Here is a 19579-nt window from a genome sequence, read left to right on the forward strand (position 1 = left end):
AATTATTTAATAAAATAAGCAATACTAATCAAAACTAAGAATCTAATATAAAATAAAATACATACTGTTTTAACACTTTTGTTTGATTAAATGATTATATGTACCGATAAAACGATAGTAACGATACCATCGTGGGTGGTCAGCGCATCTCTACTGTTCTCGGCCTCTGCTTTTTGTCTGTTTTCTACCAAGCGCGAAAATGTGAATTTCGCAATTCATTTAAAGTGTTCAAAACTGAGATCAGGCAGGAACAAACTTGCCCTCAACGTCCATAATTAAATATTTTTGGCAACAGAACAAACTGAGGATACTCTTGTATAACGCGTGCCCTGAATAACTGCGCAGTAAAAATCAATAACTAAGTAGCACGCATCGATACATAAATGTAAAACGCCCCAGATAAAAAAGGAAGATGTCCGACGAGGAGGAGGATTCCGTGTCCGAGGGCTTCTCGGCCAGCGAGGATGAGTGGAAGCCGAGCAAGGACGCCAAGGGAGGCGAGTCCTCCGACGACGATGACAGTGATTTCGATGAGCTGCAAGCGGAGGGAGGAGCAGCAGGCTCCAGTGGACGATCGTCCGCTGTAGCGGGAAAAAGAGGGTGAGAACGGGATAAGGGCATCATTGGTCTAATAGATTTTTAAATTGCCATTCCACCTCTTCCTTAGCAGCGATCACAAGCCGCCAAGTGGCATCAAGGGCTCTTCGGTGAAGAAACGCAAGCCCACTGGTCAATCACTTCGCTCCAAGCTGTACAACAAGTACCGACCGCCTCCAAAGACTTTTCAAACTTCTCCATCTCAACAGCAGGAGAACACTCCTCGGGCTTCGGGTTCAAAAAACGCCAAAACGCCCAATGAAAGCGGTGCACGGAATCAGCACGATCCTGCTGATTCCAGCAGCGAATCCAGTGTGGAAGACTACCTAGTAAATCCAGCCGATCTTGATCTGCACTCAACCTTCTTTGCCGCCGGCCAAAAAGAGAAGTCACCGGCGCCCCAATTTGATTGCAATGCGGGCATCACGAATCTATCAGACTCCGGGTCAGAGGATAACAACGAGAGCAGCTTCGAGGATAAAGCAGGCAATGCCTTCGACTTTCGCGGTCTCCTGGAGAACGCAAACAGTTTGGAGCGCACTAGGGATGCTTTGAGCAAACGAAATGTCACGGCCACTCCGCCAAGGAGCCAGGCTGCCACCATGGATGTCAATGCGCTGCTTGCATTGGGCGAGAACCAAAACTACCAGAGTGTAGAGGTGGAGGAACGAGAGGGGAATCAACGTAAGAAGGTGGGAAGAGGAGCAACAGCAGCGCCGCCGACCCTGGATGAACCGTCGCGCCTAAGCAAGACGAAGTCGACGCGGATAAAGCGACACACCAAGACGCGACCCGTCTCCACTGTGGTCGCCAACGCTGGTGATACTGATGACTCCGATTTTGAGGAAGTGGCAGGTAGGCGAAAATGCAAGTAGTTTGACAGCCAGACTCCCGGAAGAGATGGCGTTGGCAGAAGGCAGTCGAGCATGCTTATCCAAGTTGGTTGTGGCGCTGGCATTTCTGGTATCTGATGAACAAAAATAAGCTTCCAAATTGCTCTGTATGAGACTGTGTAGTTTTGTTTGTACTGCGTTTATTTGTCGATGTGAAAAGGTAGAAATTACTAACTTACCTGTGCAGCTGCGGTCCAAATAAGAGCATGATTTTATATAGTGTTGGGGTGTATACAACTTCATTAAAGAGTTTACATTGTATTATTTTATTTAATGATTTGTATGGCAATTTACTTTTAGATTTATCATATTCTAATGTATTATCACAATTGACACTAACAATCTCGGCATATTTATCAAACAATTACACAAATTCTAGAAGTTAAAGGAAAATGCTTTTATTTTTACCGCAACTGTATGCTAGAATGTACATTTGGAACAGCCGCGTCAAAATAATGGCCATGAATCTACAATATACCTATTTACTGTAACATATTGTTAGTCGATTAGACTGAGAAACTAGCGTATGAGATGCTGCAGACGCTTATCCAGAAACTTGGCTTACTAACCTATTTATACCCATTAAGCAGGCCATGAGTCCGTTGTATTTGGTAAATGTTTCAATGCAAAATTTGTATGTTTACCCCGAATTTGGGAGATGCCAAGCCAAAATCAAGATTCCTGCGGCATTTGCTACACAGTTGTTCGCGAAAAGAATAATTATAGTCTATAAAAAGATCAAATGGAAAGTCTATCACAAAAGCTTGTTAAAATCTTTTTTAATGTCAAAAAAATAAAATCAAATTAACATTTTTGCACTAGCTTAAGCTCAATCTGCGTGTTAAACGGATGAAAAATAAAAAGCATAAACTCAATGTCTACCGAATTCTGAACGTGGTCTAAATGTTTGCACACACACCGAATAATAATATGTTAAAGAACGATATTTTACTCAGAAAATGCATTTAATTTTTTTTTATTATGTGAGTTTTTTACATTTGGTTTGCCACACAAAAAACACGTTAAAGTCCAAGAGAATCCAGTTAACCAAATCAAAATGAGATACAAAAGGATTTTAATCGCAGCCCAGTAATAGAAACAATAATTTGTAAGTGCTAGTCAATGTCCTAGTGAACTATTTGTGTAATTACTTTATGGCAATGGCAAGTGTTTCAAAGAAATCAACAAGTAGCTAACGAATTAGAACTGATGTTTAACGAATTTACTTTAGCGAAATTGTATTCACTTAATATAAACAACTGCATGCAGAGTTTTAAATCTAATTTATTAATGATATAGTCCAATAATGGATGCAATAAATCAAATGAAACTCGTAATTTTAGCGCAATTTAGTGAATGTTGATTGTAATTAACTCGATAATTGAAATTTAAAATGCACTTTAAATGATATAAATAAATAAATGCAAATGTTGAAAGGAATCCATGCTCTCTGTCTGGGTATTTTCTGACTGCCTTCCCTGCTCAATCCTCCCACATAATCATTGGCGCTGCACTTGCTAGTATTAACATTTTTACTACCGATCATTTTCGAGTATCATATATTACACCTATGTTTTGTTACTTATATTTACATAAATCCCTCCGGTTAAAGAAAACTGTCAATCACAGTTCATCATTCAGTTCAGAGTCACATCATCACCCCGATTTGAATTCCCTTTCCAGATGCAGATCTGTCCAGTGACCAGGACGATGACGGGACGCCAAACATCTCAGGGGATCTGGAGATCCACGTGGGACTGGAAGGGCTCCGTCCCACGAAGGAGCAAAAGACCCAGCACGAACTGGAGATGGCCCTAAAGCGTCGCCTCAACAAGGACATCAAGGACCGTCAGCTTTTGCTGCACAAAGTCAGCCTAATGTGCCAAATAGCTCGCAGTCTAAAGTACAATCGCCTGCTAGGCGAGTCAGATGCCTTGATGCAAGCTGCCCTTAAACTCCTGCCAAGCCGAAACGCCTATCCTACGGAACGAGGCACCGAACTTAAATATCTGCAGTCGTTTGTCACCTGGTTCAAAACGGCAATCAAGCTGCTGAGTCCCAATTTATATTCCGAGCAGCCGACAGCTACCAAGAAGGCCATATTGGAGGCTTTACTGGAGCAGATCAAGCGCAAGGAAGCCCGCTGCAAGCAGGATATGATCTTCATATTCGTTGCTCTTGCACGGGGAATGGGAATGCACTGTCGTCTAATCGTGAATCTCCAGCCAATGCCACTGCGTCCGGCGGCCAGTGATCTGATTCCAATTAAGCTTAGACCAGATGAAAAGAATAAAAGCCAGGAGGTGAAATCCGAGGAGGAAAGTGAGGATGAGAAGCCTAAAAAAGATAAAAGGGCTAAGAAGCCGGCAGATTTAAAGCAGGAAAAAGTAAGCAGTAAGTCAACTATTTCTAAAGAGGCGGACAAGAAAATCAATAAGACTAAACCAGTCAGTAAACCAACAACAAAGGGTTCAGAAAACACGAAATCCAGTACAGTTCAAAAGGATAAAACAGAGCAAAGTCTCTCCTCAAAATTGGTTGAAAAATCAAAACATCAAAAAGCCCATACTTCCAGCAAATCTGACACTTCTTTTGAGGATAAACCAAGTACTTCATTCAGCTCAAAATGTTTTCAGGAAGAACATTCAGAATTGGGTTTAGCCAAAAAGTTGATAAAACCGACTCTTTCCTCAAAATTAGTTGTAAAATCAAAACATCGAAGTTCATTTAGTTCCAATCAATCTGATACTTCTTTCGAGGAGAAACCAAGTACCTCATTTAGCTCCAAATCTTTAAAAGAAGAGACAGCTAAATTAAGTTCATCCAAAATCTATGACAATAAGGCGTCAAAACCGAGTGTGTCATCCCAGTTAGTTGGCAAATCCAAACAGCAAATACCTTCGAGTTCCAACAAATCAAGTTCCAAACAAACCTCTTTCGAAGAAAAGCCAAGTACATCGAAGGAAACTATCGAAACCAAAACTAAAGCACAGTCGTCCCTCCTAAAAAGGGTAACCACTCAAAACATTTCTGAAGCAGGCGATAGCAAGAAATCGAAAATGGCTCCTGTGGAAACTTTCTCCCCAGTGGCAGGTCGTACACGTAGAGCCTTGGTGAAACCGAAAACAGAGGAGAAACCTCATGTGGTTGGATCACCAGTAATACCTAAACTGATGCTGTCCAAAGTAAAACAGCTCAATGCCAAGCATAGTGATACGGAAAACGCTAACCCTGCGGAGAAACATTTACAGGAGCAGCACCGCACACGGGAAACCCGATCGAGGAGCAAGTCTCCGAAAGTCCTTATATCACCAAGTTTCCTTCGAAAGAAATCCGACCAAGCCGATTCCATTTCAGCACCACCAAAGCGTCAAAAGGGCCAAGAAACTAAGGCGCAAATTTCCCCAAACTTTCTGTCCGAAGCTTCACAAGTTCGACAGCTACGAAGCCGTGGTCAAAAAGCCAGTACTCTAGCCATTCCGCAATTGGATGGCGGTGACGATGTGCCGCTACCGAAGAAGCGCCTTAGACTGGAGAAGTTGAAAAATTCACAAGATTCCGATGATGTGTTTGAACCCGCTAAGCCGGTAAAAAAGGCTCCTGTACTGCCCAAGTCAGTACAAAATCTGCGAAAGGATCGGCGAGTGATGTCCACAGATGATGAGGGCGGTACCAAGATCAAGCGGCGAGCGGATTCCTCTGACATGTGGGTGGAAGTGTGGTCAGAGGTGGAGGAGCAGTGGATCTGTATAGACCTCTTCAAAGGCAAGCTACATTGCGTGGACACAATAAGGGTGTGTATTTATTCTGATAGATTCATTGTCTTTCATACAGTAATTGTTTTTAATCTATGTAGAAAAATGCGACACCGGGACTAGCCTACGTCTTCGCCTTTCAAGACGATCAGAGTCTGAAGGATGTGACCGCCAGGTACTGCGCCAATTGGAGCACCACTGTGCGCAAGGGGCGTGTGGAAAAGGCGTGGCTAGATGAAACTATTACCCCATATCTCGGACGCCGCACGAAGCGCGATATAACAGAGGATGATCAGCTGCGCCGCATTCACTCCGATAAACCCCTGCCAAAGTCCATTTCCGAGTTCAAGGACCATCCGCTGTACGTGCTAGAGCGGCACTTGCTTAAATTCCAGGGTTTATATCCGCCAGATGCGCCCACACTGGGCTTCATCCGTGGCGAAGCGGTGTACTCCAGAGATTGTGTGCACCTCTTGCACTCTCGGGATATCTGGCTTAAAAGTGCACGCGTGGTGAAGCTTGGTGAACAGCCTTACAAGGTGGTTAAGGCGCGTCCAAAGTGGGATAAGGTATGTTATGCGCTATTTTTAAATACATCTGTGTTTTACCTTACTGTGTTGTACCTTTCAGCTCACGCGCACTGTTATCAAGGACCAGCCACTGGAAATCTTCGGCTATTGGCAGACTCAGGACTACGAGCCTCCCACTGCAGAGAATGGAATTGTGCCCCGAAATGCCTACGGCAATGTTGAGCTCTTTAAGGCCTGCATGCTGCCAAAGAAGACAGTGCACTTGAGACGTAAGAAGAATTTCGTTTTCCGATTCATTATAATAAACTCGACATTCAATTATAGTGCCTGGCTTGATCCGCATCTGTAAGAAGCTGAATATTGATTGCGCCAATGCAGTGATAGGCTTCGATTTCCATCAAGGCGCTTGTCATCCCATGTACGATGGCTTCATTGTTTGCGAGGAATTCCGCGAAGTGGTTACTGCCGCGTGGGAAGAGGATCAACAGGAGCAAGCACGCAAGGAGCAGGAAAAGTACGAAACACGCGTGTATGGAAACTGGAAGAAATTGATAAAGGGTCTCCTCATTCGCGAGCGACTCAAGAAAAAATATAACTTTTGAAATTTTCGTGCTCTGATTTATGTTTGTATTATTGTTTCGTTTAAAGACATTTTCATATTTTTGTATTTGAACCTTAATTTGATTCCAATAAAGTGTACACGTGCAGTTGTTTAGAATTTGTTTATTAATCAATTGTTTAAAAGTTGATTTCTCGTAAATTTACATAGCATATTCGTTAACTTTACTTCGAATTTTTGGATTCAATTTTAATTTACAAAATTATTTTGTATTCAGAGTACGTTGAGAAATTTGTAAGATAAGATACAGAACCTTTGAGATAATAAGATTATGGTTATTTGGGTTACAGATCCGTGAATTTTTTTGCATAAATTAGTATTTAGGCGCGATTTTAAATCTAAAATATAATTTTTACAACAGCATGGAATGCATAAGCAGACTAGAGAAATACAGCAATTTTTAGCCAAACAGTTTTCATTTGATCGTTTGGCATAAGTGCAGATAAATATATAAATAAATAAAAAATAAAACCTTAATACAAAATAAGAAAGTACAAAATCCGTATACGTACAAAAAAGAAGACTTTGGTTTACATTCTGCCATCCACCTTTATCAAGACAAATCTGAGCAATCGACTTTGAGTTCTCGGTTACATCAAGTGCTGCACTTTCATTAAATGTTGAAATTTAAAGGATCAAGTGTGTGCATTGAAGGCAAAGAGTTACCTTGGAGCCAACGTTTCCGTTAATGCCATTATGATAAAATTGTTTAATGTAATGGGTTTTTGTTTGCTTCAGGTATTAGTGAAATTTCAGTAAAGAAATTGTACTCAAAAGGTTTGCGTACTTAAGCAGTTGCCAAACTGTGAGAACACTAAGGTTTCATGGAAGCAAGTAGGATTACAAGCCCGTTAAGCCGGCATTGATGAAGTCAGGCTCGCACCCGTAGAACCAGTGGAAACAGGGCCGCTAGGCGATCTCTGGCGCTGTGGGCTGCTTTGTGCCTTGAGGTAGTCCACGAACATTCGTCTGGCCTGATTGAGAACTCGAGTGACGTCGTGTTTCCTCACCATTTTATCAAAGTGCATGGCAATCTCGTTGTAGTCCATGCCTGCCTTCATGATCGTGTTTCGGTGCTGTAGTAAAAGTGTGAGACAGAGAAACATGAGGAATGCATTACCACCACCGAATTCTGTAGGTGGAGGCAATGCAGCCGCAGTGGGGTTCAGTCCACTGACTCCATTAAGATGGTTTGAACGCTGGGGGGATCGCGTATAGGCGCTCTCGTCATCCGCATTCGTAGCGATCTCCACCAAAGGCGATACCTCCACTAGACTAGGCTCAGTGGAAATAGGCAGAATGACCTCCGGCAAACTGTTGCTGTTGCGCATTCCCAATGGACTGTGTCCATCTAAAAGTTGGCTTTCGTCGATGAATGGATTAAAGGTATGCGACTCGTTTTGCTGGACGCTGTTACTCTTAGCCGCCAGTCGCTGTCGACGTCGCATATGTAGCTCACTGACATCGGGACAGGTAATGATCTCGTTCTCCTTGAGATCCTCCACTAAGTCCAAGGCGTCCTTGTCAAGCTTCTCGTACTCGATGTCATCCCGTTTCTCGCTCTCCGTAAAAGGCAGCCCAAAAACTTGTCGATCTAGATTCTCGGCCTCTAGGCGCAGCTCACGCGTTATGGCCGTCGTCATGGGATAGTACTCCTGGTCTGGGTCCTGATCTTGATCCGGTGTGATTGAATCGTCTGGGTCGCATGGGTGATTGGTCTCCAAATCTAGCTGTAGATTGTAGCTGCTCAGTTCCTGTGCCTGCTGAATGGCAGTCGCCGCCGTGGATGCACTCCAACTGGTTTCCGGAAGAGAGGATGAATCAGATTCGTCCAGGGAACTGCCCATCCCACTCTTAGTTAGCTGTACCAAGGGCTTAGTAACCGAAGTTGGACCTGCTGTCTGTTGCGGCTGAGTGGCAAATCGATCGGATATACGATTCTTATTAATAGTTGCAAAATTTAGGAATTCATTGAAGTTTTTTACAAGCTTTGGCGGTATCTTCCGATCTCCATCATCTTCCCCTTCACCATCAAAAGACATACCGATACGACTGCTTGCCGCCAGCTTTTCCTTGAGATCCTTAAAATGACCACCGCTAGTGGTGCTTACTCGCTTCATACTTTCACTCACTTGACTAGCATTAGTAGCAAGTTGTTTGGCGATGATATTGCTCACGGTCAAAATGTTTTTATGCTGCAGCTTAGCCTTTCTGTCACTGGGGAACTCGTCCATATTCGAGGAAGACGAACTACACAGAAAGGCTCGTCCTGGTGAAACAGAAGGTGTGGTTTCACTTTCTGGTGCTCTCTGAGCATCATCCTTAAACGGATTTGTCTCCAAAAAGCTTGGCGACTCCTTCCTATCGAATACATCATCATCTTCGGTTTCCTCGCCGGCGGAAAAGTCCTGCTCCGACTGGACATTCTTATTATCCAAGGCGCCCTCGATCAGCGCCAGCATTTTTGACTCGTCCAGACTTTGATGAACCTTGGCCGAAGTGCGTCTGTGCCGGCGTGCTGCGGCTGTCGCAAGACGTGACATATTGTCGTCCAGGCTGTGATTCAGCCGTTTTGTATTGTCCAATGCATGACTGGTTCCCACGGAAGAACTCAGTGAGCTCAAAGAGGCTGAAGAGCTCTGACGGCGCAAAGCGCAAACCTTTGTGTAGGGGCTCTCGCGCGGTTTGGTCAGCAGATAGGAAGGACTGGTCGGTGTAGCGCTGTAAGAGCTGGAAAAGGTGCTGGCGCTATTGGGCACTGAGGCATCAGAAATGGGTACAAATTCCTGTGAGAAAACATGGCGATTAAAAATTAATCAAATCCCTTTGGGTTTCGCACTAACCTTTTCAAAGAGCGGGAGCTCCTTCTCCCCATCACATCGATAGCGAAGTGAGCTCCACTGCACCTCCAGCATGCGAAGGGCATCCTCAAAGGGAAATTCTCGCTTTAACTCCAGGAGTAGCCAACGGTAACAGAAAAGTAGGTCGTCCGCCTGCTGCGATTTGAGGTACTCCCAGAACTCCGGATCGTAAAAACTTAGCGCCTCCGTAAGGTGAGCAAATTTCTGAGTCATTGCAATTCCATCCAGCATGAAGTTTCCACGCATTCTTGCCATTATGGCACAAAAGCATATGTAGGCCTGTGCCTCGTCGTTCATGGTAACCAGTAGCGGGGAAGCAATGTCCGACATGCCTTGACAATACGAGACCGACGGATGGTTCAGTGCATATGTGGTGAGGATATTAAAAAGCGCAGCGATGTTCTGATTGTCGTCGCTGCCAGCATAAAATGGATGCAGGCGGTCCGTGCGCAGAACATCCTTCTTTACCATGCTGGTTACGTAAGCCAGTTCGCCAGCCACACTGCCTCGCTTCACGGCGGCTTTCCATGTGTCTCTCAGACGACAGTACTGCTCGGACTTGCGGCGCATGAACTCCATGCGCTGGTGTCCATCAAGGGCCAGTCCGTTAGCGCCACCGGGATAAACATTAAGCAAATGTTTCCACACAACGCGACGCAAACTCGGGTCAATGCCTCCTAGGAAGATTACCCTATGCAGCTCGTCCTTACGTTGAATCTGACCCAGTGCGTCCAGAAAAAGTCGGAACTCGCTGTCGCACATGGGCGGACGTGGCGGTAGGTTGGCCATATGCTCCTCGGACAAGTTGAACGCTTTCTGCACTATGGAGAAGGTTTTCTCCATCTGATTCAGAATGGAGCTGCCCAGTTTGGTCTGCATGTGTTGCACATATTTCTGGGAGACTCCTAAGGACTGCAGTGGTGACATTAACTCGCGGGCGGGTACAAGAGGTGCAGGTGTTGCGGGAGTTGGCGCTCCCGAGGTGGATCTACCCGGAGAGGCCTCTGTCTCACACTCCCTGACCACCGTAAACGGCTTCACATCGATCTGCAGGGTGAGGCAAGGTTCTGAGGCCGTCTGAATAGAAATGTTGTGAATCCGCAGAAAGGCGGCATCCAGGTCCCAGTCGGAGCGCACGGCTAAGTAGATCTCGTTGCCCGCCGGATCAAAGGCCTTGTACTTAATGGAGAAGTCCGACTTCACGTCGAAGGCCTTGGCCAGCAGGGAGTACAGAACCTCCAGCGTTGTGATCTGCGGGTCCACTGAAAACTTCCGCCACTCCGGTCGTGCACTGGGTTCGCATTTCTGTGGGCGAATTGAAAAAGTTAGATTGAGAAACACAAACTAAGCAGCCCCTTTGTTGTCTCGCCTTCTGGCGACCTTTCACTTGCCTTCACTTTCACCCGAACAGCCTCCCGGGGACAAATGCCAGCCATGTTTTCCGAGTCTGATCTGGGCGACGACTAACTCAGTTCCATTATACCTCTGGGCGATTGCAGTATCGTAAGTATTGCCCAAAAATAAAACAATACAAAAGAAGGAAACTGAAATCAATCGACTTGATTTCAATCATCGGTTTGAGTGTGACCGCCCTGGGGCATTATAAATTTGCTAGGGCTACATTAATATACCAAATTATGAAATACACAAAACAAAAATGTTTACAATTATTAATTTAAATATTGAAGTGAAGTCAGCTTTCCGTTAACAATATTAGGAAAACATGTGTATACAGTAATTTGAAAGTAAGCTTTTCAAAATAATTAAATTAATTTCTTTCATATATTTTCAATTCACGTATTGCTATTCCTTACGTATGCATTGTAATTCCGTTGCCAGAGATTCTTTTCAAATATTTTATATATACCAAAAATGTACTAGTGGTCTCTTTCCAAAAATTTTTTTTATATTTTCCTATATAATTAAATCTCTTTTAGTTTTGAATTGCAAAGCCAAAAACTTATTGGGCAAAAAATCACGATGTATAAGTTCACCGCCAGTCACAGTTTTGCAACTGATAAATTCAGTATTTCCGGTATTTATCCTCCGCACCCTTGGCAATTTTTAGCGTTTTTTGTGGAATTCCCGATAATCTTGTTCCGTTTTGCGCCAACGGGCACACTGCTTCTTGTATGTGTATATAAATACAAGAAGATTAGTGCAAAATTGTTGTTGTTAGTTATAGTTTTTTGGCCGCCGTGTGCTAGCAAATGCATTTTATGCCCCGGCCCGCGCACTTTGGCACTACATGTTAACGGATTTCAGGCCGGCGTGGAACGAATTGGGCTGGAAAGCGGTGCGTAACGGCGGTCTTCAGGAGACTTGGGTGTGTATACATGTGTATGTGTGTTACGGGCGTGTTTGTGACGTAGGCAAGCAGCAGCAGCGAGAGAGCGAGCGAGATTCCGTAGAATCCGAAAACCATCCGATATCGTTGCTCCCAAGCCGGCTTTGATGGTTCGGCAGGGGGGTGGTGGCTGTTCAGGGGGCGGGGGAGGAGCTGGCCGATCCAGTGGAGCCAGCGATAAGCCCGCAATTGAGATAACTCTGCCCCAATTTGCGAGACACTATAGTGTGTTTATCTGTCCAATTGTACTTCCTAAGTGTAAGCATGTGTGTGTGTGTCTGTGTGTGTGCGACTGTGTGCTGCAAGCTCTTCACTGATAAATTCTGCCTCTCCACTTATTTTCTCGCTTTTTAGCAACGAGCTGATGACAATGTAAGTGAAATTATTATGCAAAATAATGTTCTTAGCTTCCGCCGTCGTTCGAGCTCTATATGGCCACCAAATTGCCTGTGCCTCTGACTGTGCCTCCGTATGCATATGTAGCTACATATGTACATATATTCGTACATTCATGTATCAGTTACGCGCCTTCACACGACGGCGTTCTTATATCATAAATTGATATGTTAACTGCAAACTGTATTACAATGGCTTTATTATCTGGAAATTCACTGACCCTGCCCTGAATCTCGCCCAGCTATTCTTATCGATATGCTTATTTGAAAGAGCTCGTCAACTCTACTTGAACTGTTTTTCAGATTGGCTAAGGTTTAATGGATGACACATCAGCACCATGGGAAAGTTACTATCAAAAATTTTCGGCAACAAGGAAATGCGAATTCTCATGCTCGGACTGGACGCGGCTGGAAAAACAAGTGAGCATATCAAAAGGATTCTCGAATTCGATTTTGGACCTGATTAGTGCCCATTAGTTAGTTATTCCCTAAGCGGAAACCAAACCTTTTATATCAGTACAGTGCCATAGAATAATGTAAACAAGTTATTGTACATGGCGAGTCATGTATTATTATTGTTTATTCTTATTGCAATTCAACAAAATGTAAAATTTAATCTTAACTTTACTTTAATTTCGAAAAGTCCTCTTGTCAGTTTACTACGTAGACAATTGAGACAGTGCTATCAGTAATCGAATACGAGCTAGTCGCTATTTTGTTTATTCATCGTCGGCGTTTCTAAACTAATCTTATTTTTGTCCATCCACAGCGATTCTGTACAAACTGAAACTCGGCCAATCTGTTACAACGATACCCACTGTGGGCTTTAATGTGGAAACCGTCACTTATAAGAATGTCAAGTTTAATGTGTGGGACGTCGGTGGGCAGGATAAGATTCGACCGCTATGGCGACACTATTACACGGGTACACAGGGTCTGATCTTCGTCGTGGACTGTGCGGATCGGGATCGGATAGACGAGGCGCGCACGGAGCTGCATAGGATAATTAACGATAGGGAGATGCGCGACGCCATCATACTGATATTTGCTAACAAGCAGGATCTGCCTGATGGTTAGTATAATGCTTAGCCAATTCTTTCAATCCGCTTATCAATATGTTTTCTTGCAGCAATGAAACCCCATGAAATCCAGGAAAAACTAGGTTTAACTAGAATAAGAGATCGCAATTGGTATGTACAACCATCATGTGCCACATCCGGCGATGGCCTGTCCGAGGGCCTCATTTGGCTAACGTCGAACCATAAGTTATGAGAATCGTAATCGAGCATTTTCTTATATGTATGTATATGGCATGTATTATTCGAAGCGAAGCAAAAGCGAAAAATATTCTATTTTATTTATACAAAGGAAAACCAACCGCAAGCGCATAGTAAAAGCCCAATTCGTAAAAACGAACGTACATAAATTACAAATGTTAAAAATGGTATATAGAAGTCAGATATATATAGTAATTATATATACTCTCAATTAACCAACCAATATTCTCACTAGTAAAAATACACATACCTACAAAATAAAAGATGCATCAACGTAAGCAGCCGGTAAATATCCGTAAAGTAAATTATGCGTGAAGCACAGAGACATAAAGCAAAACATCAACGGAGATTAGCCTTAAGTAAGTTTTTCTTGTAAATTATATTGATGAGACACGTAAGCAATAAGTTGAAAGCTTGTTTATTGCAACTGTTACTATATTTGACTTGAGCAAGGGTGTAACGAGTCTTAAATAAATTGTAAATAAATATTCAAATTAAAGCCCATATACAACAACAAACGAAATAAAAGAAAACACCGAACAAACAATTGAACAAACCTATAGATTGCTATTTAGATTAAAACTGAGTCTTCAAAATATAATGAAATAGTAACTGTGCCTTCCTCAATGTGTGTGTCTATGATCCCTCATTATTTTCCCCCATTCCAACAGCTAATTTTCTCAACGTGTTATTCTTCGGGACGAAGAAGAAAGGTCCCTGGATTTGCGAGCATGCCATTCTGACTTCAATGTCAAACGCATTTGGTTTGTATTGTGCGCTCAATTTGAAAAGTAAACATGCCACATTCAGTGCCGTAATTTGGAGGGTAAATGAGCCTGGCTATACCTGAGTCTGAGTATGATTTGTGCAACAAGGCGTTCAGAAATTTACCATTGTTTCGCAATCATCCCCGAGCTGGCGGAGATAGTTTTAAATATTGTGCTAAAAACTCTTCCTTACCTTATTAAATGTTAAAAAGGTTTAAAAGTATTTTTCTTTAAAACCATTTTTGTATATATATTATTTTAGCATTTATATAAATACGAATTAAAGTCTTGTTAAATGAAAAATATAACGGTGCAGTAGATTTTATCGCTATCATCAGCTATCGGATACCCTTTTTTCAGCTAAAGAGCGTGTGATGGAGATGCAGACTTCCCAAACGAGCGCCACCTAGCGGCAGTGTTTTAGAACACTAGTACGGCTTAAAATGTAAAATTATTAGTTCTTTCTTATGCAATGGAGTGGTTCGAGCTGTTTTAGTGTTTCTTCTCCCCCCGGATGCGGGGTATCTCGACGTTGCGCGGTCTCATTAATATTTGATTCAAGAAAATAGCAGGTATTAAAATAAATGGCAAAAAATAATTTATTGTTTCGCTCATGATTATTTTAAGACGGTTAAAATATTGGGAAGTTAGAAGCGCTCACGATGATGGTGATGATGTCTGTGCTCGCCACCATATCCGCCGTTAAATCCTCCCTGTCCGCCGTATCCTCCTGGTCCGTATTGGCCACCAAATCCTCCCTGTCCGCCAAATCCTCCCTGACCAGGACCGCCAAATCCTTGCTGACCGCCAGGTCCTCCAAATCCTCCCTGACCAGGTCCTCCAAATCCTCCCTGACCAGGTCCGCCAAATCCTCCCTGACCGCCAGGTCCGCCAAATCCTCCCTGACCACGTCCGCCAAATTGAGGCCTGGCCAAAACAGCGGCCACCAAGGCAAGAAGGACAATCTAAGGATAGAAATATGTAAGATCCTGCTACTTTCTTTCTTTTACACAGCTAGCTTACCAGTAATTTCATGTTGCTTTAAATTATTGAACTGAATTCCGTTCTGAAAAGGGCCTCTTTTTATACCCGATCTGTAAGCGGGCTCCTAACTAAGATTCGACTTTCAGATACCTAGGAGGCGTACTACATTAATGGATTTACAATTGTAAAATATATCATCTGACACACCTTTTTACGATTATATGTGATTAAATTGGTTTTTATATCAGGGACTATAGCTTCTTTAACACTTTTCTAATTTTTAAAATGATATTAAATAAAAAAAATATGCAAAATCGAAGGCTATTAACTTATACATTCTTTAATAAATGATTACCCTGTAAAAAATTTGAAAAATTGATAACATAACCAAGAGGTCAATGTTTAGATGAAAACAAAGCAAACGAATTGTTAATCACAGACAGCGGAACCACCAATTAGGCAGAAGGTTTTTTTTTCGAAATATTGCCTTTTTGTTTTCTATTTCGGGCACGTGTGCGAACTTTTTATTTAAAAGGCCCTATTTTAATCATATATGTTATGTCTGAAAACAATTGATTACCGATTGAAACAACACTTTGAACAAAATCCTATTCGTTAAATCTTAGTTCATTTTATTATTTACTTTAATATGTATAATTCGGTTTTATGTCTCTTTGTTTATTTAACCAATTGGATACTCAGGTAAAAATACACAAAAAAATATAAATTATCGGACCAATCAAAATACTGATATTTATAGTTGCAAAATAACAGAAATCCGATTTTCGGCAAAAATCATCATCAAAAATTGGAAGAAAAGTGAAAAAAATATAATTTTTTTTTTGAAAACACAATTTGATTGGAAATTTAATTACGAGCTCAACAAGGTATGCCAATCCATATTCGGACCAATATTTCAAATGTTCTGATCAAAATACTGATAAAAAAATTGTTTAAAATCTATAAATTACGGATTTATAGATTAGGATTATAATATACATACATACAAATCATTAAAATATCGTCTTTGTTTCGTTAATATGTACAACAAAATTTTAATCTCAAACAGGGGAAAAAACTCAATATACCCAGATATATACACAATATATAAGCACATATTTCGATTTAGCAAGAAGTAAAGAGTATAGTTTAAGAAATGCAATCACTCAAATACGTCAAGGTATTGAATCCTTAGAATTTATTTCCGGAATAACTTGAAGTACTTCATAAAGGTAATCGACCTAAAATAGCCGTGCCTTTTCTAAAATCACAATCCTAGAAACTGCCCAAGGTTGGTAAGTAGTGTCCACTATGTCCGTGGTGCCTGTGATGCTCATGATGTTCATGATGCTCGTGGTTACAGTTTTCATGACCAAATCCGCCGGTGAATTCTCCCTGGCCAAAATGTGGGCCCGTTCCGAGCTCTCCTGCGGCATATCCCTGGCCCAATTGGGCAGCCGGTCGTCCGTAGGCTCCCTGTCCGCCGCCATATCCACTCTGGGGAGCGGCATCGCCATATCCTCTCAAACGTCCTTGGTCCGCGAATCCACCTGCGTATTCATTTTGGGGAACGGATGCACCATATCCCCTCTGTGTGCTGCCGTAAGCACCCTGACCGCCGCCATAGGCCCCCAGTTCACCCAGTGGAGCGGGTTGACCATATCCACCCTGCCTGCCAACGAATCCTGTGCTCTGGGCACCGTACCCACTTTGGCTGCTCAGTGGCACGGATCCTGAACCCCACTGCTTGGTGGCTGCTCCATCGTATCCTGGTCTGGCCAAGGCCATGCCCATCAGGGCAAACAGGACAACCTAAAGGGTATATAAATTGAGAATTATGTCAACTTTACTGACCATTAGCTTAATCACCATTAATTTCATTTTGATATTTTTTTTCGAACTGTAGTCAATGACAAAAAGTGCCTTCTTTTATACCCCAGCCAGTCGGCAATACGTTTCGACATTGAGTTACCTGTTATGGGCTTATGGTTTTCTTTGATTTATATTTAAATCTGGATTTCGAAAGGAAAGAAAAGAAAGACTGTTGAAATATTACGAGCAGTAACATTTCGGGACATAACCTTGTTCCTATTTCAGAATTTAAATTAAAGGTACAATACCAATAATACATCTACTTTGGCACACATTCCCATTCGAGAACGATTACCCTGTGGAAAATCCCAAATTTTGATGGCGCATGAGGTCAATGATTAGTAGGCAAAAAACGAAACAAAAACAAAATATTAGACACGGGCAGAGAAGTCTACGATTAAGCAAGTGTATTGGCCTTAGAAATAAGTGGTATAAACAAACTATAACGAAGGCAAATTTGTAAACAATCTATTAATTTGTTGATGCCCGCAAATTTAAATTTCTGGTTTCTTTTCATTTTCGATTCGGTTTTACTTTAGACGTTCATATTTTTAGCTTAGAACAGATAAGCTAGAAATCAATTTTTTGACAATTTGTAATCTCAAAACGTTCTTATATTCATATGCATGTACATATGTATGTCTGGTTTGATAGAACAATATTAAAACACTTTAGATTACATTTTGGCCGATAAGCAGCACATGTTCACCTTACACTTTACACTCTTTATTTAATTTTACTAAATTAACGAAGGATGTTAGATAAACAAGTGCGCTTTAAAGATTCAATAGTATGCTGCATAGCTGGGATTACAGTTCCTAGTAATCCCACTTTACCGGAACGTAAATCAAAGATACAAAGTGTCTGAATGTTGAATAAAGGAGGCAGTCCATGAATTTTGATTGATTAAATAAAGTGCACTGCACTTGATAGGGTTGCCCACCCACCGCCCACTCCAGTGGGCGCACTCGAACTCGCAGAGATTTGTCTGTGTGGTTGTGTGTGTGCGTGTGGGTGTGTGAGTATTTGTGTATGTATCCTGGCGATGCGAAATGTCGCCGTTCAAATGTCAAGAACCAACCCCGTCGTCTCTGCTCGTCCTGCTCGCACGATGTCGTTGCTCTCGCTCGCACCACCGGACATCCTGGTTGCACGGCTGTTACAGGATAACGCCCCTGTCTCTCTCTCTCTGTCTCTCTTTCTCGCTCTCGCTCGCTCCTCCCTCGACGTGGTGGGCGTGGCCATGCCGGCAAAGCGCTTTGACTTTTGCATTTGTTCACTTTTGTGCCGAGCATAAACTTCTGCCAGCCGCAGCTGCTCTCTGGCTTTCTCCCCCGCAAAGAGAGCGAGAGTGCAGAAAGGAGCGGCCAAAGGAGCGAGGGGGAGGGGGAGAGGGGGGCGCGGCGAGGGGCTGTGGCTTGCCAGGATCCTGACTGTTGTATTCCGACATCTCATTTGTTACAAAGTTAATGTCGGCGCATTAAGCATGGCAAAAGCCCCACAACAAAATCGGGGAGCACATCGGAGCCCCCTATCCCCCTATCCCCTTTTATGCCACCCATTTTCGTCCTACGAGCAGCAGTTATCGATTATTGGATTAGTGGACCCGGGACCACTTTTAGCTCTCTCTTTTCACACACAAAGCCTTGCTTTGCCTGAATCCATGAAATTATAATGTATAAAGAGTAAATAAAAATGTGTATGCATAAATAATATGGCGCACACCATCAGATACAAAGATACAACATCGCTGTATTAAGACTGGCTTTTAAAATATTTTATGATTATACTTTTTGAAATTTGATAAACTTTAGCAGCAGGTTTTCACTTCTAAGCCTATAAATTAGATATTTTTAAATGCAGTTTACCATTTACAGAACAAATGGGTAGAAAAATGTAAAATGTAATTCTATTTCCTGTTTCGTATTTATTAAAACATTATTTTTAACATTGGCTGGTATATTCACCATTTTTACTCTAAAAAAACAAATATTACAAAAATCTCCAAACTCAAGAAGCGTATTACCATTTGTTTAAACTTAATAAAATACAAGTCTTTGTTTTACCTTAATTTTCCATGTACAAATAATAATGCGAATCTTGAGATATATATGTATGTACATACATGTATGTATTTACAAATAATGGTTGCAAATAAAAAGGGAAAAGTATAATAAAAATGCTTGTAAAATTAAAGTTAAATCAAATCTATTATTTAATTGGAATAGTATAAGCATAAAATTTAAAATTATGTCAAAAACACTTAAACACCGTTAAAACTCCTTCAGTTAAATGTACGCTTACATATACTTGATGTGGATCCAAGTACACCCACAGGACACCAGCAAAAACATTTTCCTCTTCAATTCAATTACAGTTTACTGGGTGGCGGCAATTTCTGGGCGGAAGCTGGGGCTTCTGGTGGGGGCGGTTAGAATGCGAGGCCAAGAGTGACGTCGTTGGCAGAGGGTCAAGAAGGGGGGGCAGGACGAGGAAAGCTCGAAAGCGCCGACATCACAAAGGGTATTATAAAACAAAAACAAAATGTCAAAACCCAAGACGATTATACGAGCGCCAGCCGCGCAGCTGCGTCATCTGTTTCATGGCTGCATTGGTGGGGCGCCACGCCACGCCATTGCTCTGCTCCACTTCCTCTCTGCCGCCCACTTCCGTTTCCGCTCC

General features: G+C 42.3%; 5 protein-coding genes across 8 annotated transcripts; 2 read left to right on the top strand and 3 right to left on the bottom strand.

Moving 5' to 3' along the window:
• The first annotated feature begins 135 nt into the window (after positions 1–135).
• LOC6530507 (DNA repair protein complementing XP-C cells homolog) lies at positions 136–6493 on the top strand. Of its 2 annotated transcripts, none has more exons than XM_015197206.3 (6): positions 136–600; positions 668–1452; positions 3174–5284; positions 5347–5814; positions 5876–6044; positions 6100–6493. In XM_015197206.3, exons 1-6 carry the CDS (start codon positions 413–415, stop codon positions 6375–6377), a joined length of 3999 nt encoding a protein of 1332 aa, XP_015052692.1. In that variant the 5' UTR covers positions 136–412; the 3' UTR covers positions 6378–6493. The 2 variants fall into 2 exon arrangements, with proteins under 2 accessions (XP_015052692.1, XP_002091422.2); XM_002091386.4 differs by having other exon boundaries at positions 671–1452.
• Positions 6484–10838, bottom strand: LOC6530508. Its single transcript, XM_002091387.4, has 3 exons — positions 10647–10838; positions 9238–10560; positions 6484–9180 (listed from the first exon to the last, which is right to left on the bottom strand). Exons 1-3 carry the CDS (start codon positions 10689–10691, stop codon positions 7246–7248), a joined length of 3303 nt encoding a protein of 1100 aa, XP_002091423.1. The 5' UTR covers positions 10692–10838; the 3' UTR covers positions 6484–7245.
• A 529-nt stretch (positions 10839–11367) lies between these two features.
• Positions 11368–13901, top strand: LOC6530509 (ADP-ribosylation factor 6). 3 transcript variants are annotated; one of them, XM_015197209.2, is made up of 5 exons: positions 11368–11581; positions 11957–11974; positions 12301–12417; positions 12767–13069; positions 13127–13901. In XM_015197209.2, exons 3-5 carry the CDS (start codon positions 12336–12338, stop codon positions 13267–13269), a joined length of 528 nt encoding a protein of 175 aa, XP_015052695.1. In that variant the 5' UTR covers positions 11368–11581; positions 11957–11974; positions 12301–12335; the 3' UTR covers positions 13270–13901. The 3 variants fall into 3 exon arrangements, with proteins under 3 accessions (XP_015052695.1, XP_002091424.1, XP_015052694.1); XM_002091388.4 differs by lacking the exon at positions 11957–11974 and having other exon boundaries at positions 13127–13296; positions 13366–13901; XM_015197208.2 differs by lacking the exon at positions 11957–11974 and having other exon boundaries at positions 11368–11551.
• Positions 13902–14616: 715 nt separating this feature from the next.
• LOC6530510 (heterogeneous nuclear ribonucleoprotein A1) lies at positions 14617–15119 on the bottom strand. Its single transcript, XM_002091389.4, has 2 exons — positions 15065–15119; positions 14617–15006 (listed from the first exon to the last, which is right to left on the bottom strand). Exons 1-2 carry the CDS (start codon positions 15074–15076, stop codon positions 14689–14691), a joined length of 330 nt encoding a protein of 109 aa, XP_002091425.1. The 5' UTR covers positions 15077–15119; the 3' UTR covers positions 14617–14688.
• Positions 15120–16200: 1081 nt separating this feature from the next.
• LOC6530511 (protein spalt-accessory) lies at positions 16201–17052 on the bottom strand. Its single transcript, XM_002091390.4, has 2 exons — positions 16895–17052; positions 16201–16837 (listed from the first exon to the last, which is right to left on the bottom strand). The coding sequence occupies exons 1-2, from the start codon at positions 16904–16906 to the stop codon at positions 16301–16303; spliced, it is 549 nt and encodes a 182-aa protein (XP_002091426.1). The 5' UTR covers positions 16907–17052; the 3' UTR covers positions 16201–16300.
• Between the last annotated feature and the right edge of the window lie 2527 nt (positions 17053–19579).

This window comes from Drosophila yakuba, chromosome 2R (assembly GCF_016746365.2).
Source record: "Drosophila yakuba strain Tai18E2 chromosome 2R, Prin_Dyak_Tai18E2_2.1, whole genome shotgun sequence".
NCBI classification, from domain to species: domain Eukaryota; kingdom Metazoa; phylum Arthropoda; class Insecta; order Diptera; family Drosophilidae; genus Drosophila; species Drosophila yakuba.